General features: G+C 47.8%; 1 protein-coding gene across 3 annotated transcripts; it reads left to right on the top strand.

Moving 5' to 3' along the window:
* Positions 1-589: 589 nt before the first annotated feature.
* prrc2b (proline-rich coiled-coil 2B) lies at positions 590-22,830 on the top strand. Of its 3 annotated transcripts, none has more exons than XM_049019164.1 (31): positions 590-776; positions 3,651-3,829; positions 4,063-4,240; positions 5,355-5,457; positions 6,341-6,404; positions 6,608-6,751; positions 7,063-7,376; positions 7,823-7,950; positions 8,205-8,368; positions 8,633-8,720; positions 8,998-9,154; positions 9,293-9,641; positions 10,142-10,308; positions 10,567-10,765; positions 11,437-11,656; positions 11,862-13,889; positions 14,035-14,207; positions 14,453-14,565; positions 14,699-14,837; positions 15,838-15,914; positions 17,205-17,477; positions 17,634-17,735; positions 17,935-18,127; positions 18,216-18,310; positions 18,444-18,571; positions 18,724-18,964; positions 19,132-19,299; positions 19,433-19,512; positions 19,640-19,718; positions 20,169-20,378; positions 20,527-22,830. In XM_049019164.1, the coding sequence occupies exons 2-31, from the start codon at positions 3,715-3,717 to the stop codon at positions 20,686-20,688; spliced, it is 6,651 nt and encodes a 2,216-aa protein (XP_048875121.1). In that variant the 5' UTR covers positions 590-776; positions 3,651-3,714; the 3' UTR covers positions 20,689-22,830. The 3 variants fall into 3 exon arrangements, with proteins under 3 accessions (XP_048875121.1, XP_048875120.1, XP_048875122.1); XM_049019163.1 differs by having other exon boundaries at positions 10,561-10,765; XM_049019165.1 differs by having other exon boundaries at positions 10,561-10,765; positions 20,169-20,402; positions 20,527-20,664.
* Positions 22,831-24,947: the final 2,117 nt, after the last annotated feature.

The following is a 24,947-nucleotide window of genomic DNA, read 5'->3' as shown; positions in this document are numbered from 1 at the left end:
TTAAACTACTCTACCGAGTGAGCAAAGCAAAAATACGGTAATACTAATATGTTTTTTTTAATGATAAAATACTCAAAAATCAGTCTAGTGGTATATATGCGTAATACTTCAGCGTTTTGAACTCCGGATAGGTTGAAGCACACAAAAATGTGAATTTCCAGCATCAGCAAACTACGTATAAAATGTCCTTATTATGTTGACAAACAAGATGGAGGAATGCTTTTTGACGCAGTTGTTCGTGCTTTAGTTACGTTTCCCCACGGGGCAGAGGAGAAAACGTTTAAATTCAATTACAGTACTCATTATAAGGGATTTATTATTATATATTAATATCATGCTTTTTCATTATAGCCGGTATTGTTATCACGAAATGATTAGCTTGAGGCAGAAATTACAGGAGACAAGGCAGCTGGATCAGTATTTTTTTAATTTATTAAATATTAGTTAATTAAACATACGCTTCTGTGCAAAAATCATTCGTTTGCTCGCCGGTGAAGTGCGCTGGTCCGCAGAATAACCATAACGTCTTGGCGGGAACACTAGGTGTCGCTGTTCGTTTCGTGCCGCACATGAGAAGGCGACCGCACAGTCGGGTAACAGGATTTACATTTTTCAGGCCGGGCAGGTCCCTTCAGAACAACAGATGTAGGCTGAATATTACGGTTAAGATAGAAAAAGAGCCAGGGGAATAATCTCCATCCATCCTACTAGGTAACCCTGTCAGTCGGGAAAAACAACGTATATTTGAAATAAGACATCGTTTGCGCGTCAAACCGGTAAGTTCTTGGTTGGCATTTATGCATCTGCGAGAGGAAAGTGAAGGTTTAATAGGGCCTCCTCTGCCTTGTTTTTTGTTGCTTTGTTCTGGGTAGCAGCCATTTTTAATCGTCTTGTCCTTTATTTCCCGTCTTCCGCGCTTCTAAGTTTGTGTATAAAACGGGTTTACCGTTCAGATGTGAGTTCTGCTGTTCTCGGGGCTTGCAGATATTTCGTCCGTGAAGTGCCAAAGCCGGCTCCCCGGTTAGTCGGCCACTCTTTGTATTTTTATTGTGGGGGGGGGGGGAGAGGAGAAAAAAAGACACTTTACTGGTTGTCGCGAGCTGCTCGCGAGACAGTGGCTAGCCGACTTAGCCCGCTAAGTAAGCGGCCGGCAGGTAAAGCGGACATGGCGAAACGGCGGCAGCGCAGTATTTCCCCCCTGATAAATGACTTGTCATCCTGTAGTGAGACTGGGGTTAATGCTGACTGACCGGCCTCGGGATAAATTGCCCGTGGTACGTCCGCGCCGCTTTACGAGCTTTTCGGTCGACAGCTAGAAAACACCGCCGCATATAAAGGTGAAAGCTGACGGTCGGACGGCTTAGCCTGATTTAGCCAGGCAGAATAATAACACAGCCATTTTAAAAATAACTAAAGCCAGCCGTCCCCGACTATGGCTGCTGCGGCCGCTTGCGCCGGGCAGCGATGGCAGCGGGCCCCGATTAAGATTAATCCTTGTATTTATCCATTGCGTCGTTTTTTAACATTATAAAGCCCATAGCCTCGCCGGGTAAAGCTGTCGACCTCGGCGTTGTAGTAACGAAGCGCCCTTAGGTGTTGGATGGCAGATAACTAGGTGCATCGGATTACATAATAGTTCGTAGGTATCACCGCCGCCACGGAGACAGCGATGTGAACCTCCGGTCTGCATCAGACTAAGCCGGCCATACGCGTCCACCCTCCACGATGTTCGAGGCTTTAAAGCCGGCCGTCCCATGCCTTTTAAGCTTCTCCCAGAACCTGATGGAACGTATCCTTCGGTTGCCGCAGTCGTTTTTACCACCCGGTGGTGGGGTGCTTATTTAAGTCGTTTCGCGAAGAGGGGGGTCGTTAAGAGAGGCCTGAGCCGCTTGCGTTCAGGAAAGCGGCATGTTTCACTGTGCAGGCCCGGGTGTCGGCCCCAGTGGGTGTGATGGCCGCAATGACCCGGTACCGGTGCCGCCTGCTCGCCAGCCGTCTTCTTGCCTCCTGTCCTACGTACCCTTACTTCCGTGGACCGTATAATGCAAAGACACGGTTGCAACATTTACGTTTGGCGAGGTGTGCATATCACGAAATAATTGTTTTACACGTCTCGTAATCTTCATGGCATTGTGGCGACGGACAGATGGCTGTGTTCTGACAAAAAAATCGCGGTTCTGTTGACATGCCAAACGGACCACTCAAACCCCGTTTATTTAATGTTGTCACTATTAATGAAAATTTCATATCCGAGCTGTATGCACGTGCACTTTTACTTGATAAACCGTTTGTATAACGTGTGTGCATTTCTTGTTTCCATGCATTTCTGAGTGCATGTCAAATAGTCCATTAAGGCAGCTCCTTGACAGTTGTTTTTGATAATTGTCTAATTTGAGGTCTGTAAGCATATATAGGTATGATTCAAAGTTTCTTGTATGCATCTTCAAAGCTATTTGCAAGGATGCCATTTTCTTGGATGGCATCGGTGCCGATGTCCACAGACGTTTAAGATTATGGCTTCAGTGGGGCTTGCCATTCAAAGTTTTTTTTTTTTTTTTTTTTTTTTCTCTCGAAATCAAGCTGCATCTGCTTGCTTATTTGGGATTGATCTTCTGGGCAAGCTTTACTTTACTTTACTTTTATTGATTGAACTTCCTTTTGATATTCATCTTCGTGTAGGAGACCTAGCCCCTGATGTGGTCCTTCTTTCTGGAAGATCTGAGTTAACATATCTTTACAAAGAGTTGCTCCATGGCATCTGGTTGAGAGCATCTTCAACGTAAAGGACCCCCCCCCCATTTCTGCCTCTTGTCTCCATGAACCATGACGGCACAAGGAACTGCCAAGGGTCGCTGTTTCATGTGGGCTGTTTTGTTTAATCTGCAATGATCCTAGTCACAGTGTGCCCTTTGTTTTGTGAGGGGTGCTACCTCTTCTGAGTGCTACTGCTGTGTGCCCTACACCACAAAGTCCTATGCTAAAAAATCAGGCATGCATGGTCATGCTTTCAGACCTGCCACTGTTTCTGCACTGTAGGGTAAAAGGGGCCCTTGCTGTGATACGTTTCATGTTGTTGTTTTTTTTTTTTTTTTTTTAATGAAAGTAGAATCTGACATCTTCAGCTACTGAAAGTGCTCCGTGAATTGACATGTTCCCCTCTCTGGGAATTTGTCAGTACGTCCAATTTTTATGTAAATGCATCCAAACAGAAGTAGTGCGCTTATTGCATTACCATATCTCTGTGTTTATTTTTGCAGACCTTTCTAAAAAGAGAATGTGAACATGAGGTCTGTGGTGCAGAATACCTTGTGTAAGGCAAAGTGACTGCGTTGTTCAGGTTGTTTTTGTCTGCAGTTTTGTTGGTAGCAACAGTCGAGGGTTTCATTGGACGTTTGTTTTTCTGGTGTGGAGCATTGTAAGTGTGGATTTTACACCTTCCTTGTCAGAACATTAAGGTCCTTCAGTTTTGATTGGTGTTAGACTTTGGATTTCAAGTTTTTGAAATCTTTAAAGCTTCATGCTAATCTGTTGCAAAGAGGTTCTGATTGTGTTTTGCCTTTTCAGGCAGTGGTAATATAATTATACCTTTGATAAAATGCTGCTCTTAATTTGCTTATCTTTTGACAATAATATATTTTTTCCTTCCCCAGGAACAAAAGGCATACAGGAAGAGGTGCAACGAAAAATTTCCATACTCGATGACATTACATCGCAATGTCCGATCGTTTGGGGCAAATAACCAAGTCCAAGGATGGGAAAAGCAAGTACTCTACTCTCAGCCTGTTTGATAAGTACAAGGGAAAGTCAATAGAAGTTCAGAAATCTACAGGTAAGACCTTACCTGCCCTTTCCATTATTATAAAATTCATCTCTTGTATTTTTATTTAGTGACAGCATGCATTGCTATATATGTATCATCCTGTGTATTAGTAATTCTATGCAATAATCTATGAAAATGGGAGATGAGTGTTTAATGATGGTCTTTTTTCTGGTGATGGTTGGGTCAGGGGAGTCTCTATCCTTTTAAGCGAAGTATCTAATGCCGACTCTCTCCTCCTTCAGTTGTTCCTCGACATGGCCTGCAGAGTCTTGGTAAAGTGGTCCCAGCCCGGCGTATGCCCCCCCCAGCTCACCTGCCGAGCTTGAAGTCCGAGAACAAAGGAAACGATCCCAACGTGATTATCGTGCCCAAAGACGGAACGGGATGGGCAAACAAGCAGGAGCAGCCAGATCAAAAGAGGTGGGGAGGTGGGGTGGATATGCTGGTGCTGGGGTGACCATGGATCTGGCGTGTATAGTGACTGCTCTCCACTGGTGGTGGTGGTGCGGGGGGGGGGGGGGGGCTTTGCAGTGCAGCTAGCAGAGCCGGCTTTATGCCAGTGTGTTCTGTACTGCCATGTTTCCTACCCAAGGGGAATCTGGAAGGTACCGTCACTTTGGTGTGTTTTTGAGTCACGTCAGATGACTCTCGATTTGAATGAACGACAGAAATAACAGAATACTGCATTAACCTTAAACGTGATTGTCACCAGACCAAACAGTTGGACAATATCTGGCCACTAATTAAATAATGCTAGATGTTTAGCAGCGCTCTTGAGTTGCACTAGTGCGGCTGTGGCTACGTGCACAGCGGTGTGTGTGGGAGTGAAACTGCAGGATTGCAAGGCGCTCTGCGTGGATTCGTGTGGGCGGGAGTGGGAGTTAAAATGGAGGGAGCTGATTAACTCCTCTTCCATGGTAAATAAGCAGTCCTTTCACCTGCGCAGCCTGCCATATATGATGTTTTGTGCCAAACTGGGTGAGGCGGTGTCCAGGTGCTCCTCCCTGAATATTCAGGAATCCCGGTATGAAGAATGAGTATCGGATCGAGTTTATTTTATTCCCTTTGCATATTTGAACCATCGAGCATCAGGAAGTGCATCTTTATATTGTTTGTTTTATTTATTTATTTTTACATGTAGTAAATTCCTAGTCGGAAGCTTGTATGTGTGCGGCCCCCTCCCCCAATATTTTGGTTGATTTAACAACACTTTCTTCAGTACCAGCATTTTCAGGCAGCATGTAGGAGCCACTAAGATTCTCTCCTTGTCCATAAGTTAAATAGAAAACCATGGGATGGGAAAGCTTCCCATTATGTAATCCTTTAGCTGGTGTCTTTTTTAGAGCGGGGAAAACATTACCAATCGAAATGCAGGGGCCTGATGTAAACTGGCTTTCTTCTGTCGAGAGGAGTTGAGCTCCACCGGTTTCTTTCAGATTACGATCTTCTGGGTTGCCTTTGGTGTTTATTTTGGTGCTCTCTTGGCACCTTTTGAGGACTTTGATAGAGGTGTGTGTGTGTGTGTCCCCAACAGTTCTACTGCGTCAACAGCACAGCTGCTGGCGTCGCAGCCGCCGCTGGTTTTGCAGAAATCTGTCTCCAGTCTTCAGAAGCCAACGCTGGTGGTCAGTCAGGAGGTGGGTATCTGGTCGATGTGGGATGGTCATGGAGCTGTTGGCCATGCCTTCTGCCAGTTCTCCTTTAGCGACCTTGTCCCTAAACCCATGATTAGCATGGATGTCAGTGTCTGGCATGTCTGTGTCTAAGGGCAGAGGTGCATTTTAGTGGGAAGTAGCTCGATGCTGAAGCTGTGTGTGGAGTGAGAGGTGGCGGTGAATACGTCAGCGTTTTGATGCCCTTCTGTTAGCTGCTGAAGCAGTGATGACTGATGCATCATTTCAGGTCATTTTATGGTGCTCATCTACTGCTGCCAAGAACCAAGCCATACTCGCATGGATACCACTGATCTGCATCGATGTGCTTGGATTATCTGAAGGGAAAATGGGCATGTTCTGTGTATTATGCACTGTAGTATCTAGCATTGCGATGTATTGATGCATTCCTGGTAACTCAGAACTTGAAAATTTCCAACCCCCCCCCCAATTAAAAAAAAAGAATTATAGAACAGTTGAACAGAATGGATTTCTGATGCAAATTTACCCAAGCGTATTATAATTCTGCTAGTGTTATATGCTAACATAACACAGTGATTCTCACAGACTTGCTAGCAGAAATTAGCATATAGTAAATCATGATATATACCGTGTGAACAGTAAATAAGCATCTTTTTAGTTTATGTTGCTGTATCTCTCCAAACCTAGCAATGCATTTATCGCGGCATCTTTCTGAAGTGGAAAACTGAAGTGAGCCAGAAATCCACTGTAACTACTCTCATCGCAGTACGGCTTTGTTCCTGTATGTCAGTGGAAAAGCACCATTAGGCTAAATGATTGTGTGTGTGTGTTAATACAATTGTGTACAGTAGAACGGCATTGACTGTGAGCTTTTTTTGTTTTATAGAATACAAATACAGGTGGACCAAAACAATGGGCACAGCTCAATGGAAAGGCAGTAGAACAAGATGGTGAGTCTGCATAGACACTTGTTGGTGATGAAATGCTCATCGGGTGAGGCGTTAGACAGATGGTCAAGCCTCCACTGTCTTGTCTTGAGGTGATAGCAAATTGTTTTTGTCTGTCAGCTTTGCATGCCCTCCTAAGTAAAGCTTGCCCAGTAACTTTCCATTTTTACAGTCGCCTCTGTGTCGCTGCCATTTCCATGACACAGGTTCAAGGGTCTTAAACCGACTGCAGCCCTTCTCTCACGAGGAATTTCCAACGTTGAAGGCAGCTGGGGAACAGGACAAGGCCGGCAAGGAAAAAAGCGTCTTCGATCTGTCGTATGGGCCAGGACCAAGCCTCCGCCCACAGAGTAAGGCCGCTTCCCGTTGGCCGGCGGGCCTCTGGTGTGGTACTGCCAGAAGGGTGGCTGATAGTCCCCGCCTGCAGCACAGGGGAACCTGCATCCATATTAATCATGTGGATTCTTTTTCAGTGCCCTGGTCGCAGTGCTTCTTGTATTTATTTTGAAGTGGAACGTTCATTGTAATTATTGCTTTGCTGAAGTGGTAAAAATTCTGCTGTTCTCTTTTCTGGTGCATGTTTTCTGATGGCTTGTTGTCAATCATCTTGTTTTGTTGTGGTGTGATGTGTGTGTGTGTTTTTTTTTTTTTGTTCTTCCAGATGTGACAAGTTGGAGGGAGGGTGGTGGGAGGAATCTGCATCCCACGACCTCACCAGCTGCCATCGCCGCTGAACCTGAGGCCAAGAGCAGCGTGGCAGCCGATCCCGCCACAGTTCCTCCCCCTGCTGCACCCGCCTCCTCGAATGTCGCCACCGCCTCTTCCACCCCTGCTCCCCCCGCAGTCCCGACTCCAGCGTCCGATCAAAAGGACCTCTCCCTCCGCCCGGCACAGCCCCTTCGCAGGGCCGTGCCCCCCGGCTCCCAGTACCAGCACCACTCCAGCACCACCTACCACGACATGCTTCCTGCCTTTGTGAGTGTCCCAGAGCCTAGGCTGCGGGGAAAGGGGCTGGTGCTTTGACACCCAATCATCCTCCTCGAGTCGCAGATCCAATTCCTGACATTAATTACAACAAAAGGGTTTATGTTTCTGGATCGTTTCTGTTGGGAAACGTGAGATTCGTGCATGGAAGTGAGAGACCATCGGCCCATGATCTCAGAAATGCATGTTATGACAAGCGAAGTTATGAAAAGCACTATATTAAAATCTAATATGTAGGTTTTTTTTATTATTATTTCTTAACCTGTTATCAGGCCTCGGTTGCTTTTTTTCTGTCACCTTTTCTAACAAAACACAGCCTCTCCGGCCCACTGCTGAGGCTTGTCTTTATAAATTTCTCCTCCCACTCAGTACTTGTCTGCCTGCTGCCTTGATGTAGAGTTGGGCTCTGCTTGGCGTAACCCATGTGCTTCTTGTAGATGTGTCCCAAAGAGCCCCGTGACCCATCTGTCTCCACGGAGCATGGCCCCACCCCCACGGTCGCCCCGGCCCGTTTCGAAGCCCGGCCTACCTTTCGCCAGCCTTTCCCTGCTGCTGATCCCGTTGGGTGAGGGCCGACTCTGATTTGTCCCACAAGACTGGAATGTGATTGGGGGGTTGTGGCTCTGTGTTGCTGTGCTGGAATGTGATTGGAGGATTGACTGCAGCTGTATTGTTACAGTGTGTGCTAGGGCTCTATGATACTCTGTAGGTATGGCTGTGTTTGGTAGTCAGGCTAGTGTTTGGTCCTTTAAACTTTTGAGTATTAGCGCCGTGGTTATGGTAACCCTTGACTTCTTTTAACCAACTTCAACCCTGCAGCGGAGAGGTAAGGAGGGAGAACCGTTTTATCCGTGCCCCCGCTCGACCCTCATCTCGCCCTATCCACCGCCCTGGTGATCGAGCCCCCCGCCCTGCCATCATCAACCCGGAGGACCTGAAAGACCTGGATGAGCTGGATAATGAGTGCGAAGACGGCTGGGCAGGTGACTGCATGTTTTTTTTGGGTTGAATTATGAGTGATCACTCCCCTCCCTTTCCTATGTTATAATATTAGGGGGATTGCTTTTCTTTGTAATTAAATGCAGCACAGTGAAACTTCATATCGGCACACAGAGGTGTCCGTTTGACATCAGTGGAATGAATGGTCCTATGTATTCCCTGGACATGCAGAAAGCAGTCATTCGCTTATTCTCATTCTGTGGAACACATCTCTCTTCATATGACTATTTGTGCCCCTTCCCTGTTAGGTCTACATGAGGAAGTGGATTACAGTGAGAAACTGAAATTCAGCGATGACGAGGAGGACCATTCTTGTAGTGAGAAGACTAAAAAGTGGTGAGTTCCTGATCTTTCGTAGCAGAAAAATGGCTTGCTTGGATGACGATGTCCTGGGGGATATTTGTTATTTCTGCTAGTGTAGCTGACTAATTTAATTATTTGTGCTAAAGTCAGTGCCTAATGCATTAGGATTTGCTGGAGGCGTGATGCTAAAGCCTGTTTGCTGTTCATTTTAATGACACTGTTAATACTGTAGCCGACTTGGAGAGGTCAGCGGTCACAAGTGACAGGCTGATCTGAAGGGTTTGACCAATTGTGTCTGGGGGTCCGACAGGGGAGAGTGGGAGCTTTGCAGAGACCGCCAGTCCTCTCACAGTTCGGCCGAGGGGACCTACACCCAGGATGGGCTAGAGGAAGAGGGATATCACCGTTATTTGGAGTCCCACCTCTCCACGAAGCCTGCAGGCCGGTTTCCCCCTGCGGATGTGCAGGTACGTCAGAGTAGAACTGCTGCCAGTCTTCACTTTTGCCAGTAGGATCTAGGACAGGATGCACCTAGTTCATTTGTATTGGACTGTCTGTATTGTGGAATCAGATCCACTTCTCATACAGCGCTTTGCTGTGTTCAGAACCAGCAGAAGGTTGCCGTCCCAAGCACTGTCCACCGGGGGGAGTCGCTCGAGGAGAAGGATGAGGCGCCACGGACAGCTCCCTGGGGCAAGTTTGCCTCCACGGAGCTGTCGGAGGCAGTGGAGCGTGCCCGCAGACGTCGTGAGGAAGAGGAGCGGCGTGCCCGCGAGGAGCGCCTGGCCGCCTGCGCCGAGAAACTCAAGCGGCTGGACGAGAAGTTCGGCAAAACCGAGCGACTGTCCAGGCCAGATGGAACCGCCAGGGAAGTGGATGGCAGGGAGCCGCCGCTGTCTCCTGCCAAAGACTCACCCCGGACGCGCCAGGAGAACTGGCAATATGGAGCTAAAGGTAAACAAGGCCAGGAATGCTGTCCCGGAGCTTCTCCCTTTAGGACATGCTTTTGGTGCTTGTTGAATTGCTCTGGTTTCGTGGGGGTTTTTTTTTTTTTTCCAGTGTCTGCTACAGTGTATCTTGGAACTGTTGTTCCAAGTAAGTATGTACATATGTTTCTGTGCTCAACATGCCTTGCTGCTCTGTGCACAAGAATTTCCTCCTGGGATCAATAGTTTATCTAATCTAATTTCAAAACCATCCCCTAAAGACCTTATCAGGGATTCCCAACAAATTGCATTGTCAACCTGGCCTCTCTTTGCCCAACAGCCTAGAAATTGTCAGGGTCATTTCATGCTCGCCATTGTGAAATTCGGAAGTGGAAGCCGCAAATCATGACCTAGTGTTCTTTGGCACTGTGACGGTTTTGTCCCTGTACTGAATTCTTTAGGAATTACAAGGTTAGTCAACCGACCCATTGGGTTTGAAATGAATGACTGTCTGTACTGTTTAACCAGAACTGTCGGAGGTACCACCAGAGCTGTGCCCTACCCAGGAGTATCGGGAGGATGAAGGGCCTGGCTCTGGCTACCGCAGCGAAGATGACAGGACTGACCCCACCTCTCCCCTCCCTGACTATGGCAAATTCCAGAAGTCTCTCCCCCCTCGCTTTCAGAAGCAGCAGGTGAGCACAGGCTCTGTTGCATTCCGTTTAGTTCTCATTAGTCCATTTGTTCACGTAGATATTACTAATGTGCTGTATATGACCTGCCGTTTTCGCTCGGTGAGCACTTATGCCTCCCCCCATTTCATGCCATCTGGTGTTTCATCTTCGAAAGATGCCACCCTGTAATCTGTGGTTAATGGTCTCCCAGTTGCGATACTCTGCCCAGCCCATGTTGCATGTTTTCTGCTTTTTTTTTTTCCCCCTGTCCAGGAGCAGGTGTATAAAATGCAGCACTGGCAGCAGCCGTCAGCCCCCTTGGCCCAGTCAGGCAGCACCCACCACCAGCGTGGTTTCTACCCTCCGCACGTGCTGGGCTTTGACCCGCGCTGGATGATGATGCCCCCTTATGTGGATCCCCGCATGGCACAGGCAGGCTCCCCAGTGGACTTCTACCCCACCGCGGTTCACACTTCAGGTAATCTGGGCCAGTGTTGCATTAGCCAGTACAAGATCTAGTTCCCATTTGGGTTCAACCAAAAATACTTCCCCTGTGTTTTGAGTCACATAAGGTTGCCTACTACCAATGGGTAACTAATAGTGCCTTTCCACTGCCACCAAGAACTGGGCCATACCCTATTTCAGCTGCAACGACACCATTTTCCATTGTACCTGTGCTGACATGGCTCTATCTACTAGCAGTGCTGTGTGACTTGATTGTGCTGGTTGCATCAGAACCCATGATCTGCGTCGATGTGCATGGATTAGTAGTATCGCTCATTGCAATGTATTGATGCATTCCCGATAACTCGGAACTTATAAATTTCGAATCTCTTTCTGGAAAAAGTACTATAGAATGGCTGCATGGAATTTAATACTTAATGCAGATTTATGCAGGCTAATGTTAATTCTGCTAGCATTTGATGCTAACATACAGTGGTGATTGTCACAGACGTGCTAGCAGAAATTTTATCGTAAATTGTGTGAACAGTAAACAAGCATCTTTTTGGTTCTACGTCGTCACTTTTCAAACCTGGCAAAGCCTTTACCGAGCTGAATTGGGTATGGCCTGGTTCTTGTTTGCCACTGGAAAAGCGCCATAAATTATTTGGAAAGAGCTAAATGATCATCCGTCTTCTCCTTCCACAGGAATGATGAAGCCCATCATGCAGCAGGACCATCTAAACAGTCCAGGATCTACCTCAGATGAGGGTTGCCGTCCCAGCATGCTCCAGGAGAGGCGAGCTCAAACTGCCGAGCCCTACCCCATCTGGCGCCAGGACAGTTACCCTCCCGCCCCTCCTCGTAGCTTCACTCCCCCCTACCAGAGGCAGCACGAGGGCAAAGACATGAGCTGTCCTGAGAGCAGGTCTGTTGTGCTGACTTGTGTGGTTGCGATTGTGACTGAGTTAAGTCAGATTTTGTAGAGAATGGATTCTAGTACGAATAAATTCCAAGAGTTTTGAACAAAGGAATTTTCTAAGCTACTGTTTTTTCGTTGATTGCATTTGTAATCTGTGCTGTGGAAAATTTTATTTAGAATTTTCTACCATTTTTATTTGTTTGGTATACAGGAGTGAGAGAGAGGGCTCCCAGGAGGACGTGAACAATGATAGAGGAAAGGAGTACGGTGATGTTCTGGAGGAGCCTCCCCATGTTGGCCATCGTCAGAGTCGGTGGGGGGACGTGCCTCTTGGATCCTCCCCAAGGAAGGTGTCTCATGAGGAAGCCATGCCTCCAACTGCCCAGAAGTGGCCCCGGTCCGGGGAGTCCGACTGCCCAAAACCAGACGCCAAAGAGGTCGGTTACAACAGGCACCACAAGGATAGCATGGGGTCCCGGGATGAAGACTTCAGTTGCCCTGGGAAGGACAAGACTTTCGAGGCTGACCTCTGGAGGAGCGAAAGTCCAAAGAAGGAAGGAAGCATCCAGTCACAATGGTCCGAGCCGGGCTCCAGCAAAGGCAGCCAGGCGTCTGAGGCCAGTGGGAGGATCCTGACCCGGAGGACTGGGCCTATCAAGAAACCAGTGCTGAAGGCCCTCAAAGTAGATGATAAGGAGAATGAAAAACCTAAACCAGAGCCAGAGGAGAAGCCTGTTCCTTACCGACTGGAGAAGGAGGTCCTTACCAATGTGTATGACCTGAAGAAGGACTCCTGCCAACCTTTTGGAAACAGATACCCTCCTGCCCCTCCCATACCCACACCGGAAGAGAAATCTCCCACTACTTCCAAACCCGAGAAGGCAAACAGCTCCACTGAGGAAGAAAGTAGCTGGGACAATGGGAAGAACCAGGCCAGGGATAGCCAGGACTCCAGGGATCCCACAGCTCCACGGCGCAACAACTGGATCTTCATCGATGAGGAGCAGGCATTTGCTGGGGTGAGGGGAGTGAGTCGGGGGCGTGGCCGAGGCTTCAGGGAGTTCAGTTCCCGGGGTGGGGCCCGTGGGGGACGGGGAGGGAACATCTCCAGAGGAGGCTACGGCGTCAACAGCAATGGCCAGAGGATCGGCCGGGGTGCTGGCGGCCCACGGGAATTCGTCAAGGCTGACGACATACAAAGGGGGAAGCCACGGCGACGGAACGTGAGTGAGACCCTGAGCGAGGCTTCTGAGTACGAGGAGCTTCCCAAGCGCCCGCGCCAGAAGGGGACTGAGAACGGGGAAGTAGGATACTCTGAGCCCAGCGGTGTCAGGAAGGTCGTCGACAAGGATTCATGGAGGTCCAACAAGGTGTACACCGATGACCAGGCTGGCAGTGGCGAGTCCCGTGACAAGGCCAAAAGCACCCGCAGCTTTGGACGTGCCCTCCCACCACGGCTCACGAACGCTGGGTATGGCCGGGGCTTCAGCTCTCGAGAGGTTACCACCTGGAGGGGAAGAGGAGGCCAGTTTGTCGTTAGCCCCTTGCAAGAAAACGGTTATGGTTTTGGCACCGAGACCTATCCCAGAAGATCACTGGATAGAGAGCCTTCCAAATACACTCAGAAGCATGGCAGTCCCTTTACAGAGAACAGAACTGAGGACCGGGGAGGTGAAGGAGACTATTATGTGGAGGCCGATAATCCAGATAACAGACCTCTGAGGCGACGTCGGCCTCCCCGGCAAGACAAGCCGCCACGCTTCCGCCGCTTAAGGCAGGAGAAGGAGCTTGGGTGCCAGTGGAACAGTGAGGAACATGTCAACGGGGAGTTTGGTAGCACCTGGCCTAGCCGCCCAAAAACTGGAGAGGACCCAGGATCTGGCCACCATCTTGGGGGTAGGGGTCGAGACCATGGAGGCCTCCAGGACCAGACTGAGGACTGGGAGTCTAGCTCTGAAAACAGCGACTTCATCGACCGCCGGGAGAAGGGTGGGGTGCCTTTGCAGGGCGACATGGCCTCGGACTCCCTATCCAGTGAGCTGGGCTCTGGAGAAAAGAGGGAGCTTTCCAAGAGGAGCTTCTCAAGCCAGCGCCCCCTGGTGGACCGACAGAACCGCAAAGGGGATCCAGTTGTCATGGAGAGTGGAAAAATGTCCCGGTCATCTGATGTCGTGGCTGTGTCAACCTCATCCACCAGGAGTGAAGCTTGGCAAAATGGAATGTCTCCTAACAGCAAGAGGTATTTAACTAGCTTAGGTAGCTGTTTCTCCATAATGTAAGTCTCGGTATGCATGTAGTGGAGGTCTTAAAGTATGGTTAATCTACTGCCAATGATGATCATGACCAACAAGGATGCTATTAAAATCCCTTATCTATTTGAGCAGAACCTCTGAGGAGACCTCAGGGTCCATCTACAGTGTGGAGCAGCCCAATGACGTGCCCCAAGGGATCCTTTGTGATTCTTCTGGGAAGAAGATGGAGAAGGACCTTAAGCCTGGGGTGCTGAAAGGAGATAAAGTAGAGCCAGTGTCTCCATACGAGCTGAACAGCTACCCACGTAAGTGCGGCACTGCCTAGCCAGCAGACAGATGGACCCCAGCCACAGGAACACTGCGTGTGAATTCTCTGGCTGCCATGCTGTGCCAGTTCCGTCCATGGAAGAACATGGCTTACTTTAAATGACACGTTATGATGGCAGTTGAATATTTTAAGCACTTGGTGCTTATATCTAGTATTTAATACAGGCAGATTAGCAATTATGGCCTTGCTGGGTCTTCATCCATTCCTGTGTTGCACCAGCAGAAGGTGACGTCACAGGGGCAGTGCCCGGTCCAGAGGGTTTCTCGGAGGCAATGTCAAAGAAGCAACGTCGTCCAATGGAAGATGAGCGGAGAAAAAAAGAACAGGGGTCACCGGTGAGAAATGCAGGGTGGTGGGGGAGGAGGGGTTGGCTTTAGTTTGAGGTTGTTGGTGCATTTGTACGAAACTTGAGATTTCGCCTTGACGTTTAGGCTGAACGTTAACTGTCCTGCGTTAATGTGTTGGTAGGTGCCGGTGAAAAGCAGAACAATCACATCAAAGATGCCCCCACGATTTGCGAAGAAACAGGGGAGTCTGTCTATGGAGCAGTCAGAGGAGGTGCTTTCAGCCAGCAACCTGGGCACCGACATCTGGGAGACAAACTCAGGTGAGCACGTCCAACTGCCAGCTGTCGAAGCGATGGAGCTTTAGCCATATCAGCTCTTAACCCTCTGGATCTGACAGAAATTTCATCAAACTGTTTTAAAAAAAACTGCGAGTTTTTGTCATAAACACATTTAAAAAAAACACCCTCAGCTACCTTCGACGGTCTACTTTTCTAATATATATAGGTAGAAACTAAATATATTTTTACAGCTTCGTGATACGAATAAAAAAAACAAGAGTGACTGACTTAAGCGTCTGCGTCTCGAAGCAGCTCTGATCGCCCTCCCAATTGCAAATTGCGCTATTCACATGATAACATGATAATCCGACAATTGGTATTGGGTAAAGAAATGGCCATTGTGACTCAAATAAACGAGCACATGTCTAGTGTTTACACTGATCGGCTACATGACACACATACGTCTCTGCTGCTGAAGCTTTGCACCAGTGTTGCCACTTTCAGCAGCGAGTGTCATACCTGTGTTCATTTCAGTGTTGTTCATTAGCATTCAAATGTTTCATTCACCTATGTGTAGCCAACCCCTGTGTCTATAGGCTTCAGAGCTCAAAAGTCTTGGCTAGGAATGTTTATAATGTGTTTTTTTTTTTTTTTTTTTACAATTTCACAGCATGTCTGCAAATAGGTTTTTGAAAAGCATATGTTTCAAGTTGATTTTAACAACAAACAGAATAACATTCCAAGTGGTCTCAGATTATTGGTGCTGAGTTTGTGCTGAATAAAAGCACATGTAGCACTTTTGGATGCGTGTTTTTTAGATAGGTGAAATATTTTAAAATGTCAGAGCATGTCAGACTACCCCGAAGGTGGCCGAGAGGCCTCCCGAGTGTTAAAAGGCAGCAAATACCAGCAAAAGTCCTGGTCTTGAGTGACTATCTCAAGCTGCAAGTGGTCACTGCAACACAAAGGTCCGTCTACTTCACAGTTGTGGTTTTCACAGATTTGGCCCGTTTTGCTGTATGGCCGTTTTTGTCCCCCACAGCTCTAACTGTTCAGCCATCGGGTGGCGATGCTTGGACCAAGCCGGTCTCCTACCCTAGCGGCGAGACCAACTCTGAGGTACGCAGTCTTGGTTTGCACCCCAGGTTCCACCCCAGGTTAAGGCCCGTGTCCTGTCGGTGCCGCTCCCCGCTCCGTCTGCGCCCTCTTACTCCAGCCACTGTTTCATTCAACTGCCTTTGGGTTCGTCATCTCGTCCCGCTGACCCTGGGACGCTGATAGAGTCCCTGCTCTGGACGAAGCTTAGTGTGATCATCTGGGAATTTCCTCGTCCCCTCGCTTACTGCTGTTTTCTCCCCCTGGACCTTTGTCACCCATGACTGGATGGTGCCTACTCTGGAGGAAGATGCCTGAGACTCAGCATAATTAAACCCCAACCTGGAGACTAAATTTTAAAAGGCAAAAATTTTAAGCAGCGTGAGATTGGATAAGGCACGCAGCATTCGATTCCAGCTCGACATGAAGGGAAAATAGCAATCAAACCATATTTTCCCCATATTTGCTCATTTAATTGGAGTCTGAAACACGCCTTGTGTTGTGTATCTATATTCTCAGGTGTTTAAGGGGAGTCAGACTGACAGTGGCATTGACCTGAGTGCTGAGTCTCAGGGTTCCTCTGGCAACTCCTCACAGAGAAGTTCCCCATATGGCACCCTCAAATCAGAGGAAATTGTGTGTCCCCCTCCAGACCCCAAACCCAACGAGCCCAAAGACCAGCCGCCCAATCAGATGGGACAGAAGGTGTAGTGAAACTCATACAAGCCATGTGTCCCCCTTAATTTAAGAACAAAGCCCCCATACCAATCTTGGCCTGCTTAAAAGGCACCCTCTGAGTAATGAAGCCTTATGGGCTTTTCAGTGGATGGTTAGAGCTTGCCTACTGTTGAGGCAGAACGGTTGGAGTGCCTCGTCTTGGGGGAGGTCAGGTCTTGGTACATGCCTGGCCTTCATGTTGCCTTGCAGGGTAATGTGCAGGCCTGTATTTTTGGGGAAAATTTGTCTGACTAGCTAAGAAGTTTTTCAATAATCTTGTATAGAAGCATCTGACTTGAACTGGGACATGGCTCTTAGTTGCTGCCTTTGTAGTTTTACAGAAACTGCATGTCTTTTAAGGTAGTGGTTTTTAGCTTGGTAGCTGTCCTTGGGCTGTCTTCTGTTTCTGATGCGCACGTGCTAGTAGGTTCCCTAAGATCACACGCCCAGAACCACTTATGGGGAATCATCTAGGTGACATCAAATTCTTTTCTGCAGTCTGTAGCCTCTTTGCGTTGGGTTGTAACATAAAGGGCCAATCAGCTCTTGCCAGGCTGCCCCGTCATTTCCTGCTTCTTTGCGACCCACATGACCCAGGATTCGGACGCCGGACCAGAACAGAGCAAGGAGCACAAGCCAGGTCCAATAGGCAACGAGCGCTCGCTCAAGCACCGCAAAGGCTCTGAGGGCCTGGAGGGGCCCGTGGCCCCTGTGAATGGTGTGGACCTCCATGTGGATGGCGTAATCCCCGTGCCACCCATAGAGTTTGGTGTTAGCGCCAAGGACGCCGATTTCAGCCTGCCTCCTGGTGCTGCCACGGTACCTGCATCCAGCCCAGCTTCTAAGCTTCAGGACGCCCTGGCCAGCAATGTGAGTGATGGGGTGGGTGGTCATCATGTAGGACAAGGTGTTAACTTTTTGTATTTATAACAGTATTTTTGAAGAGACAAACGTGATTTGAAGATGCATATAGCTTGTTCTGTAGGGGATCCTTGCTCCAGTACTGATCGTTCATCTTCTCGCCAGGCTGCCCTCACTCAGGCTGTACCCATGCTCCGCAGGGAGCATCTTCAGCAAGGCATTGGTCTCAACCCCATCTCCTTCCCCAGCGCGGACCTCACACTCAAGGTAGCCAGATTGTTAGTTACAAGCTAGGTGTGTGTACAGTGTGGTATGCCCAATCACCATTGCACTGTGTATTTACAAACCTATGGCATGACCGCTTGGTGCCTGAACAGTCTGAAAAATGACCGAGCTCTTGGCCTGTGCTGTACGGCGTTCTACCTGTGAGTACTCACTTCCCCTGCCCTGCCCTCCCATCCTGCAGATGGAGTCTGCACGCAAGGCCTGGGAGAACTCCCAGTCCCTGCCTGAGCAAGGCTCCCCGGTGGGGGCAGGCTCCGGGGGCCAGCCGGCCTGCAGTGCCGGCTCCTCCAGCGGAGTCAGCTACAGCTCCTTTGGGGGTGTCTCCATGCCCCCCATGCCCGTGGCATCAGTGGCGCCATCCGTTTCCATGCAAGGTGACACATGCTTGTGGTGAAAGGAACTATGGCCATCCCAGCACGTCTGACTTTGCATGACTGATCTGTTAATTCTCTGCTGCTGCAGGAAGCCATATTACCCCCTTGTATCTGGATGGACACGTGTTTCCCAGCCAGCCTCGCCTGGTGCCGCCCATGACGCAGCAGCAGAGCTACCAGCAGGTGGGCCGACGGCAAAACACGGGCGTGCCTGCCGGGGTCACATAGACCCCGACGTTAAGGCAGACACAGGCTTCTCGCAGTCATCTCTCGTTCCCGCTTGGATCTAAAGGGGTCGTTTCCTTCCTCCCTACAGGCCGCCGCTGCCCAGCAGATCCCCATCTCCCTCCACACGTCCCTCCAGGCCCAGGCCCAGATGGGGCTCCGTGGGGGCCTGCCTGTCTCCCAGTCCCAGGAGATGTTCAGTTCCATCCAGCCGTTCAGGTGGGTGCCAGCACAGTCAGCCCGGGGGGGAGGTGTTTGAGAACCCGGGGGGTTTCAGGCTTATGTGTCGTTCAAGATCATTAAATTGCTATAATAGAGGCATATATAATTTTTAACTGTGTTTTTGTCTGTGCCCATTGCAAACCATGCAGGTCACAGGTCTACATGCACCCCAACCTGTCTCAGCCCAGTCCCATGGTGCTATCAGGCGGAGCCCCCCTGAAGGGGCCTTACTCTGCTTTTCCGGGCATGCAGCCTTCAGACATGGTGAAGCCCCAGTCGGGCTCCCACTACCAGCCAATGAACGGTAGCCAACCCCTGGTCTACGACGGGCAGATGAACCAGGCCCCAGGCATGGGCACATCTCAGCTCCTGGACAGCCAGCTCATCCAGGTAACTGATTTTACTTGCTTTTTTAATTCTAGTGCTCTGGTTACTGTGACTTCCACTTCACCACTGACTGTGGACTCAGCCATGCTGGGATAGCATTGTGCTAGGACTGCTTTATGGGCCGGCGCTAATCTGTAAATTGCCTTGCCTCGTCTCATGCCCCCTCCCAGGTGACCATGCCCCTTCCCGGCTCCCAGCTGCGATATGGCTCTGCGCAGCAGCACCTAATCCTGCCCCAGTCCATCCAGCCGCTGCAGGGCCAGAACCTGCCTGTGGGTGCCCCCCGGAGAATGCTGCCCCCTGGCTCACAGCCTCCCGTTATGACAGGGAGTAGAGAGGTGAACTCACTCCCCCCACCCCCGGCCTAAAGGCACCTCTACCTTGGTTTAGTCCCATAAGCCAAGTATGTTGTCGTGTGAGGGCGGGAAGGTGCGTGCGACTGATCTCATCCTTTGCCCGTCTGCTCCCCAGACCCCCCAGATGGAGATGAAAGGCTTTCAGTTTGCAGAGAAGCCGAACCATTCGCAGGGCATGTCGGGGGGGTCTTACAGGTGAGGCCCCAATGCATCTGGTCCCGAGGGCAGGTGCCCTTTTTATTACTCTGGAATTTTTTTCCTGCTGTCACCCTGATTTTTCTATTTTTAATGGTCATTAAATGAAAATCCTTACTCCATCCAGGCCAGGTTCTGTCAGCCCCAGTGGAAAGCCCTCTGGTCCAGCGGCTGTGGCCCCTCTACCAGGACACTATACTCAACAGGTATGTGGCCAATTTTTTGCTTGCCTACCTTTTGTATCAGTCCTCACCCCTTAGAATATGGGTACCTCTGAGTAAAGCTTTGGGTCCGAGAGCAAAGTGAGGTGACACCCCTAGAGTAGTTCGGGATAAGAGCCTTGCTGAAGGACTCAACAGTGATATGCCTAGTCTGCTGGCTACTGGATTCAAACCCATGACCTTCCGAATACTTACTCAGATTCCTTACCTGGGGAGCCACAGGTCCTTTTAGGACCCCTTCCTGAATTTTAACTCGTATCTCTTCAAAGTACAGCTTGTAGAACCTCACTGTGATTCTCTTGGCTCTATCAGATATTAAAATGTATGATGTGTACTTTTGTCAACTGCATGCAATAACCCGCTACGAGGAAGGAGGCATGGGAATCCACACAAGGTCGAGTTGCTGTCAGCTAACCCAGACCTCTTATTTCTCAGGTTCCTCCCCCACAAGGCAACATTGTCATGCACATGCGCCCCCCCACCACAAGCCCCTTCCCCACTCCCATCCAGCGGCCAGTCATGCAGGTCAACAAGGCCGTAGTCATCCGCCCTCCCTCGTACCCCAGTCCTGGGCGTGAGCCGGCACCCTCTACCTCCCCTGCCACCTCTGACTCCTCCTCCAAGGGACCAGAGGATGGTATGAAGGTGAGCCACCCACTGTAAATATAGGTAATTTAACTTTTATTTCCCCCTTCCCTACTGTCATTCTGTCTTTTGTTACCATTTCACATTACCTTGCAATATCAAAGGTATTGGCAGCGAGGTTTTCTAACGCTCCTTTGCTTTGTCGAAGACCAAGGCCCAACGCGATGTCCGCGCAGGCGTGGCGGAGGGAAAGGGCTCGTCGGGGGGGATGCCAGGCAAGCTGCAGGAACCCTTGGCCGCCGGGGACATGAAGCTGTCACGCACAGGAGCCATCAAGCCCCAGTCTGTGAAGATGGATGGGAAAGTGTAGCTGGGCCACAACCGGGTCCCGCTGACTCGCCACAGTAGTCACACAGAGACCACTAGAGCCCCCACCAACACCCCCACCCACCCCCGCACAGCGTTCTTCAGGGGATCCCAAGGGAGGAAGTGGCTCATCCGTTTCCAAAATCTCAAAGCCAGACACTATTATTGAACACAGCATATAAATATATTAAGTATAAGACACAGTAGTTTGGGAACACACTTTTAAAAGCAGACTTTTGATTTTGACCTTTTTTATTTATTATGTTCATTTCAAGAAAAAAAAATAATGATTAAGATTTACATTTCCAGCGTTGTGGGGAAAATTCTGGATGAGCAGACATTTGGTTTCCTTGCCAAACTGTCCCCAGCCTCCGGACTACAGGTGCTGGACATGGCTGATGTCGAACGCTTACTGCAAGAAGCTCCTTTCTTTGTCTACTATTGAACTCTGCACCATTTTTTTTCATTGTCGTTTTCTTCCGTTTCTGCTGGTTCTTGTGAAGTTTTAACCTTTTTTAAAAAAAAAAAAAAACGAAAAAAATTCTGAACCATGACTTACTTTAAAGACATTTTATTCAATAAAAAAAACCTTGAAACCTTAACTTTTGGGGACATCTAATCTATACGAGCACGGTTAGAAAAGCGAATCCTGATGGATCATGGGAAGACACCTCCAGTTTCTGTCGCCAGTGTAGTGCTGTTTGTGAGCTTACGGAGATGTGCTTAGATAACTGCAAGTGTGTTTGTTCCACATAAGATGCCTTTTGTCGCATAAACAGGGATGCAGTTTGACATGGGTGGGAGGGGCGTGTGTGGAGAAATACTGCAGTTTTTATTTTTGCGGCTTCTTTGGGGTGGATGCAGTGTTTTTTGCATGTTCTGTAAAGGCCCCCGTTTTGTGGGTCCGTACCCTTGCGTTTCATATTTTGAGTGTAAATGTGTAAATCTGAGGTTGGATGTTACCGCTCAGCACCGCCCAGTCATGTGGCCCCGTTTTTGACAGCTGATGTAAGGAACCTTTTTCTTATTTTTCTTCTGCTGATGACTAACTGTATTACAGATGTATATAAGTATATGTTAGGCAATTTATATATTTACCCCCTACACCCCCAAGTATTTAGTGTGAGCCTCAATATTTAAAGGCTCAGTTTTACACTTTATTTTTTTGGATTCAAAAATAGAATAAAAAAATCTACAGGAACCCTTCTCTGAATCTGTTCAGCGTAACTAATGTGCAGATGTTTAGGGCAGTCAGCGGTCTTGGTGATGGCAGCAATAAATTAATCATAATTGGGATGAATGCAATTTCTTTTGTTTTGGGGAGGGCACAGTTGCCGAAGTCTGGGCGTATAAAATTTGCTGGGCTTCAGTCGATGCCGTCAGCTCTTGTTGGAGATTTGATGCTAAATTGTTAGGTGCTGATTTAGTTCATAATGGCATATGGTGTCTGTCTTGTTTTGAATATATGGAAATATTCCCTTTTGCTGTCTTCTGTAATGCTTTTAAAATGTTACCGCTTAAGATCACATTACAAAACACTAGACATGTTTAGACATATTTTATATTGGTGTTTCACTGATTCACATGCATCTATGTTAAGATCCTATGCTGGGGGTAGCCAGAGTGTATACTTGGTTTATATTATATTTAATAAAAAATAAACAAGTATATAAAGAATATTTTACTACTTTCTCACAGGGTGTTTTACCTCCTCGCGTGATGGAGATGAATGTGATGCTCATGCCCTCCCCCCCCCCCTTTGATTGGTGGATTTATTTGTGATTCTTTTTACCAGACAATTGTTTCCACCCCAGAGAGATGATTGGTTTTCACCCCTCCCCCTTGCCTGATTGGCTCCTAAAAATATGACCCTTTTACTAGTATATTTGTTTTTTGTTTTTGTCTACAGAGGTATATTTGAAAGGGCAAATGATGGACATTGTACTGTGGAAGTTTGGGTTTTTAACGGTGTCCATGTTAAGTTACCAGACTAGTTTGCTGTTTGCTCCAGAACTGGTCCTACAGTCTGGTATCTTACCTGTTTATCTTTTCAAAATATTTGTCCTTTTTTTAAGTTCCTTCCACATGAAAGAACTTGTTGACAGGAATTTTAAAAATAAAGCAGATTATGCTTCTACAGTTATAATTGTGTATTTCTATTTGAGCTGTTGGCTTTTGAAATGTGACGTCTGAACTGGAAATGGATTTAACGGAATCCTTTTGTCCTTGTCATTAATAGTTGAAGTTTGAAGTATGATTTAGTTGTGTTAATATTTGCAATTTACACGTGCCTCAACTGAAGGTGTGGTTGTCTTTAAACCTATTTGTTAAATGTCTGTGAATATTAACCTTTTTAAAAGTATCATTGTTTCATGAACCTGCATATAACATACCGCGTTCCAGTTGCATGGTTTGCTAATGCTTTGGCCTGTTGGTGTTAATGCTTTTGTGGTCCACGTGAATAGTTAAAATGCATAGTCTTTGCAATTGAGTTAATTCCACTTCAAAATCTGTGGAGTGGAAATTTGATGAAAAGTCTTGTAAATGAGATGTATTATAATGTAGGAACTTTTTTTGGGGGTAAAATAAAACAACTGCAGTGACTGCTGGTTTTGATAGGTCATGCCATAGGGTGTCAGCAGAGAATTCTTAGGCGGTGGTAAGGATTCAGCATCCGAATACAAGACTGCAGTGTGAAGATGCTCAAATGGTCAAATGCATAAATCTATGCGTTTTAAAACAACTGCACTGTATAGAAGTAGAACTGCTTCCATTAAACTTAAATATGGGGCTTTCCTGGCTTTGAAAAACATGATGGGTGCTGGAAACATCTTTTAAAGTTGTGAATGTTTTCGGGAGGCCTATAACTTAGAATATGATAGCAATATTTTTAACTCATAACTTTTCTAAGTAATGGTACAGAAAAATAATACTTTGATGAAAACAATTAAAGATGAACTATAGTACTCTGTAGCAAAGTTGATGGCTGGGCTGGCGAATTTGCGTTTTACAGGCTGGTTATGGAAATCTTATTCATATTCCTGAGGAAACAGCGTCCGGATTGGCCAGTAAATGCCTTAGAAAGGGAAAACAGGCAGCCCATGTCGATGGCAACACGTTCACTGGCCAATCAGCTAGCGCTTCACATACATATTAATGAGTTGTTCAATCATGTAACGTTTCTCATTAATATTAATAAGATTTCCCAAACGACCCAGCAAAAAAGGAAATTCGCGCCCGAGCCCCGGCTGCACTAACGGGATTCCGGCACGGGTACGAAAGCCTAGCTGTTGCCTGGCAACTTGCGGGTTTTTGGGACTTGCATTTTCATTGGCTGAGGACGTGAACACGTGACGTCGCGTCCAAGGTAAGATTCCGATCATTCTTTCATACAGAACTTTTTGCGGAGGCTGTCGTAAACTACTTAAGTAAATTTATTTAATAAATGTAACAATTGCATAATATCAAGACAAAGTAAGTATGTAACCAATATATAACTTACCTTGTGTGCCGGTACTCTTTTGCAGCATATTTAAAATCCGCTGGTTTTATTGTACAAACTGTAGATCCAAAAACACGGCTAATCGCTTAGCTAGTATCGATGATAACGGAATGTTTCCCGCAAGATAACCCTGAAAAGAGGTGAAAAAGAATGAATAAATTTGTACTGATATCGATGTAAGCTACTTCGATTACTCAGCGGGTATTTACTAACTCACTTATTGGGTGAACAGGGAAACTGATAACAGAGATTCCATCTCTAGTCGCCGGTACTTGTTTATCATGTAATACCTTTATAAAACTATTAACGATTTGTCGGTCTGCATCAGTAATAGCGACCCCCTTCCAAAATAAGGGCGACTGTCAGCACCGGGTTGTGTGTTTAAGGTGCATTCTAATGCCACGTTGGGAAACAGGCACGCTCGGTTTCGATGTCTGGGAGAAAGGGGCCGAAGCCCGACGAGGGCCTAATGATGCTGCAGGAGCTGGAGGACAGACTGAAGGAGCACATTGACAAGCTGGAGCACATCCGTCTGGGCGCCACGGAGCTCAAAGACAGCTTGGCGGGGGTGCGTACGACCCTAACCTTTCCTAGACGTCATTTACGAATCTTATGTTAGCTTCACTTATGCGCATCCTATCTGAAAAAAATAGTAGCTGCGAAGTAGAGGCATGTTGTACAGCTTTATTATAAATGAAGACTACTAGTTATTGTTTAATTATTACTTTTGTGATTTCAGACTAATGATGATCTGAAACAGG

Source organism: Brienomyrus brachyistius, chromosome 7 (genome assembly GCF_023856365.1).
Source record: "Brienomyrus brachyistius isolate T26 chromosome 7, BBRACH_0.4, whole genome shotgun sequence".
Classification (NCBI taxonomy): domain Eukaryota; kingdom Metazoa; phylum Chordata; class Actinopteri; order Osteoglossiformes; family Mormyridae; genus Brienomyrus; species Brienomyrus brachyistius.
Note: the sequence above shows the minus strand (reverse complement) of the source record. Positions and strands in the feature narration are given on the sequence as shown.

Bases quoted from the DNA above. Each gene is read 5' to 3' on its own strand.
- prrc2b (XM_049019163.1), top strand. From the start codon at position 3,715: ATGTCCGATCGTTTGGGGCAAATAACCAAGTCCAAGGATGGGAAAAGC. The intron at 7,377-7,822 runs GTGAGTGTCCCA...TGCTTCTTGTAG, and splicing joins ACGACATGCTTCCTGCCTTT to ATGTGTCCCAAAGAGCCCCG. The intron at 14,208-14,452 runs GTAAGTGCGGCA...TTGCACCAGCAG, and splicing joins CGAGCTGAACAGCTACCCAC to AAGGTGACGTCACAGGGGCA.